This window comes from Dendroctonus ponderosae, unplaced genomic scaffold (assembly GCF_020466585.1).
Source record: "Dendroctonus ponderosae isolate FM_Combo_2020 unplaced genomic scaffold, Dpon_F_20191213v2 Dpon_F_20191213_1, whole genome shotgun sequence".
Lineage (NCBI taxonomy): Eukaryota > Metazoa > Arthropoda > Insecta > Coleoptera > Curculionidae > Dendroctonus > Dendroctonus ponderosae.
The window spans coordinates 2,346,623-2,351,705 of NW_026017110.1; the positions used below are offsets into that span (position 1 = coordinate 2,346,623).

Consider the following 5,083-nt stretch of genomic DNA (forward strand, 5'->3'; position numbering starts at 1 on the left):
AAATAATTCGTTCTTATTGCGAAATAGGAGCACTATTTATCAATCTGTAATAGAAGACGTGAGGAAATTCTGTCTTTTTTAAAAACAAAAATTTTTGAGGCAAAATACCCACCAAGAAGTTTGTAAAAAAATGAATCCGCCTCAACAATATAGAACTTATCTACAATTTTTTTTGTGTTTGCAAATCCGTTTTCTTCCTAAATAGCGGATTAAAAAAAAGTCACTTTTACCTTTTCAACTAATTTTTTGTTGTTGTGTCTGCTTGAAATTATCGCAGTGATTATGTAATGAAGCGTTTTTTATGTGCGTCGATAGCTTGAATATTCTTAGAGATACTGGACTAACTCAATTATTTATTTAGGCTCTACCAGCAACTCGGACAATTTCAAGTCAGCCAGCATTAGATGGCACTTTTGTGCAGCCTCAAGTAGTGCGAGCCAGCGGTTTGCCTAGACCTACTGGTATTCCCAGACCTGCGTCTCGAATACCAGGTCCGCGCAGTAACATCCTCAGGTAATTAGCCAACTACATTCGCTCAAGCTTTCTGCATGAATCCTCAATTTTTTTGGCGATATATCTTAGCTTGACTATACAATCTAGATTACGTTTTTAGGCCTACGTCGTCCAGAAATAAGAATTACTGACAGATACTAACGTTAGAGTCTCTATCTAAAACCCATTTGTGCCTTAATGCGACTCTCAGAACATTTGCAGTGTATACGAATGTAACATATCTGCCCCCAATAAACTAATTATTTTGCCAGATAATGTTTTGAATTTAAGTAACGGTTTTATAATGATTTTTGGGGTATTTTGGAGATATTTTATCCATATACATCCATACTGAAGGTTGAATTCAAACCCATGGACTTCTGGAATGTTTCAATTTCGCAGATGACTGGTCTTGTTTTTTTGGTTTGTGCATTTAATGATTTTTTTGTGAAAATGTGATTTTTAACTGTTGTGATTATTGGAATATTAACTTTGCACAAATTCTATCTGTCGGATTGTTGAGAACATGTTGAAACAGCAGTTATATCGTCTTGTGAAAGTTGTGAAAGTTGCTTCTTACTAACAGTTACAATAATCTACAAATAACTCGTTTCTATGAATCTTCATTTTGACTCGATTATAATTAAAAGTAAAGGAATTTTCTATTGTACATAAGATTAAATTGTAGGAAATGAAAAATATATTTTGTATATAAGCAAATTTTGTAAACTTAATGCCGACTGATAATTTAGATGGGAAAGCGGTAGAAACGTACAATTGTCTTGCATGGCAAAAACAAACTGTTTCGTATCTGAGGTTGACGTTCAAAAAGCGAGCGATTTTCAGTGCCTTTTTAGTAAAGCAGCGCTTCTTATGATAGACATGTTAATTAGTACTAATTAACGTTAAGAACTCCAGGATTGCGTGACAGGGTCTTTGTAGCGATAGTATTCATGTGTTGTACTTTGATTCTATGTCTTTTGATTCTAGTCGATATTTTAACCCGCCAATGTAGGCTCTAGAAATTTCGAAAAAATCCTTTTCTGAATATCAATGCGAACGTTTCACTAATTTTTGGAACTTTCCCTCAGCTGAACTAAATGACATGGTTTTTTTGCATCTCCCATCGTTTATGGTAGTTAAATGTTATTGGTTGATGATGATAAATAAGTTTCGACGTAAGAATTCGGAGCGCCTCCAAGAGACTCGACAAATGAAACTAAAGATTGTACCTATAGGTCCTAATATGTAAGATAAGAATTTATTAATTGTGAATCTGATTACGATATAGATTAGTTAGTTATTTAAACGAGAAACTATTTTAGATGAATACTGTTTTTACTACTGCTCAATAAATTAATTTATAACAATTTGACGCATTTTATTCACCCCAGTTTATTCACCTCGTCGTTTTAATGGCAAAGCACGGTTTAATGTGCCGATGTAAATCAGCTTAGAACCTGCGGCTGTTAACACACAAGCAACCCTTTTTATCCGGAAATAGCCGCTTAACAATCAGCATCAGCAGCATTAAGTAAAAGAATAGTTTGCTATTGATTCTAGTCTTGTTAGCTATAAAATGTTCAAAACAAATGGCATAAAGGCGTAATTCGCCCAGACATACGATTTGAATTAAAGCATGATTAACCAATGCTCCTGTTATGACCATCACAACGCTTTCTGCGTTAAATTGGCTCTCATTCTAGCGCGCGCTGCTCGCAACTTGAGCTTTACTTTTGGCCTCACAGTATTCCATTAGCTTCAGTTTCCAGCGATCTTCAGCGATCGAATTTTACAACTAGCGTCACTCACTGTTTTTTGCTAGTTTGCGTCCAGGTGAGTTTGTTTATAGTAATTTGTATTTATTTCACGTTCACGTAAGTTCGAAACCGATTTCTGGAGGTTTTTAACTGGACGTAATCTTTTAGAGGCTGGTTTTTTGTTCAATTGAATGGCAAACGCTCGTTCTAAAAGAGCGACAAGGAGTATAAAATGTATTTTAAATTGATGATTTTATTGGAAGTTCAGGTGAACTGCGGCGTTGAGCAGTGGAAGCAACAAAGAACTGAAATTGTAAAAAAATTACTTTCTTCTAAATTGAACAACTTTTCCAGTCCAAAAACATCTTATAATTTATTAGAATAACTGGTCTTGGAAAACTTGCAGCCCCGAAGTTTTAGCTGTTTTTGTTTAGGTCCGATGCAAACTTTTCCGAAAGAGCATTAATTTGACGAATTTTTATTTAAAAAAATCAGGGTAAAATCAGGGATTTTCATGAAAGAGCGTGTTTTGCCAAAAAAACTATTGCCAACCAAAAACTATTTTGAATTGGCCCGCTCTGCAAATTGTTTCATTTATAAAACATCGACACAAAAAGCTCGCTCCCTCAAAAGTTCACCTCCAGTTCAGAGATTTTTTCTTCGAAATGATCGTCTTTTCCTCTACAAGTGTTTCAGTTTAATGAGCCGTCAAAGACATCGGTTTTCCTCAATTTTCAGCCATTCTCTACTTTGTTTTCACAAACTATAAAGGAGTTTTCCACCAGTGTCTGCTAAAATTTAAAAGCTCCTCGCAACTGAATCGTTGCTTGTAATAAGATAAGTTTCTAGAAACTTAACTTTCGGAAACTGGAATTGTTCCTTTGGAACCATTTGTCATGAGCGCGTATTCCAGATAATTAACGTGAATAATTGCAGAAACTTTTACCTGCAGTATATACCAATTTAGGAACGCAACTAAGGAAAAATGTGATGAATTAACCAACGGAAAACATCAAAAAGGCAGAACGTACTGAAATCTGCACAATCTAAAGGCATGAAAATAAAGACAATACTTTAATTTTCCACAATTTTGCATCGTGGCTATGGGAGGAGAATAAACGACCGAAAGGGAATGCGAAAAAAACCCTCATAAAGAAAAACAAAAAACGATTTAGAATCAAACGACTAAACAATGCAACTGGAAACATTCAAAGAGGCAACGAAGCAGCAAATCTACAAGAACGAACAACTTAGATTTGATAATGGTAAAATCACAGAAATCGGGTCCCACGCAGTAACCGATACGCTTAAAACCATGTAAACTCATTTGAAAATTAGATCTCATACGCTAATCTAGTAAATTCCATTACAACCCCTAATGATTAAACGCCTGCCGTTTGCAGCACTACAGTTCCTGTTTCATGGATGTTTGCAGAAAATTAGTATTGAGCGTTTTAATTGTTTAATTGAGTGCTTCTCAGCTTCGCTTTAACTCCGTTTTCAACACCCGCACCCTGTTTAAAACGTTTTTCTACAGTCTTTTACGTGCAAATGTTTTGTTTCAGATGTGGCTGCTAACAATGCTCATACAAACAGTTCTGTTTTCTGTTCTACATTCGACTCATTTGACTGGAATCGGATTGAGATGCGACATGATTCCCGAAGGAGTAACCGCACCAAAATGTGCCGAGCAAATCGATCGATACAAGATCGAAATTTCTGGCAACCCCGATACATATGTGCCAAATGAACAATATACCGGTAAAACATTTTCATCTATCCGTTGGAAAATCGATAACTGCACATGTTTGGCCCCGATGAAATTCAATATTTCATGCACGTTAAACCGATTATACCATTAGCAGTCATCCAATCCGAATGGGAAATTCAATACACAGAAAAACACTTCCCAAGGAAAATATTTGCCGTTAAAGGCCAGAACGTTAGAAGGTTTACTTATTGAAACTGGCAAGTTTTTCGGGATTTTAGATCGTTCTGAAAAATAATGTCTTCCTGACGTTTCGCAAGCACGAACGACTTGCATCCTCAGAGGTGTTTCACTCATTGCTTACATTGAACTCTCAGAGAAACACAACTCTGAAGGAATAATTCAGCTGTAATCATCGTAAAAATCAAACACTCTTATGAGTTATTTATCGTCTTGAGTGAGTTCCCGCAAATAAAACGCGTAGAAAAAGTGGCAAAGGCAACGGAATTTAGCCCTCTATAAAATGGCTATAAAAATGGCCCGAACCGCTTCGATTGGCTATAAAACTCGCACGCAATTGAACGGTCTTATTGCAATGGCATTCGTCACTAAGCCCTCAATTTTATCAAGCGGGATTAATTGGGATTAAGGTTGGGAGTAACTGAAACATTTTCAGCTCCCTTTTAACTCGCTCAAGCTCAAACTGAAATCAAACAAAGCTTCGTAATATAATTTCGAAACTTCATTTAGAATCTAGTGAAATGGTCCGAAGGACACGAAATCCGCAATCGAAATTTAATAAAACTTAATTGGAATTTTCGTTAGCTTTAAATCCAATAAAATCACTCTGAATGTAAAGCTTACTCAAACGGAAAGCCTTATTCTAGCAGAGCGGCACTAGTTAGCCCAGATTCGTTCGCGGGTTGTTTTTTTCGGAAAGATCTCTAGGGCGAAAGCCTTTAATTGGTAAAATGAGCATTGGAGAAAGATTAAATGTGGATCCAAAGAAAACAAGATGATTGAACACATAAATGATATAGAAAAATTAACATTTTGCGTATAAACCTCCACTCGAACGATGGCAAAACGGTGCCTTTTAAATTGTAACCGAAAATATTCGAAT

General features: G+C 35.9%; 2 protein-coding genes across 4 annotated transcripts in view; both read left to right on the plus strand.

Moving 5' to 3' along the window:
- The window catches only part of LOC109538396, a 28,014-nt gene extending 26,152 nt beyond the window's left edge, over nt 1-1,862 (plus strand). For all 3 annotated transcript variants that reach the window (XM_019905610.2, XM_048669928.1, XM_048669930.1), the window contains 2 exons: nt 362-513; nt 614-1,862. In XM_019905610.2, the coding sequence (XP_019761169.2) occupies nt 362-513; nt 614-644 (183 nt within the window). In that variant the 3' untranslated portion in view covers nt 645-1,862. The remainder of the gene's footprint in view (nt 1-361; nt 514-613) is intronic.
- A 455-nt stretch (nt 1,863-2,317) lies between these two features.
- The window catches only part of LOC109538397 (spondin-1), a gene marked incomplete at its 5' end in the record, with an annotated part of 16,912 nt that continues 14,146 nt past the window's right edge, over nt 2,318-5,083 (plus strand). The window contains 2 exon segments of the mRNA XM_048669924.1: nt 2,318-2,328; nt 3,818-4,013. Of these exon segments, the coding sequence (XP_048525881.1) occupies nt 3,818-4,013 (196 nt within the window).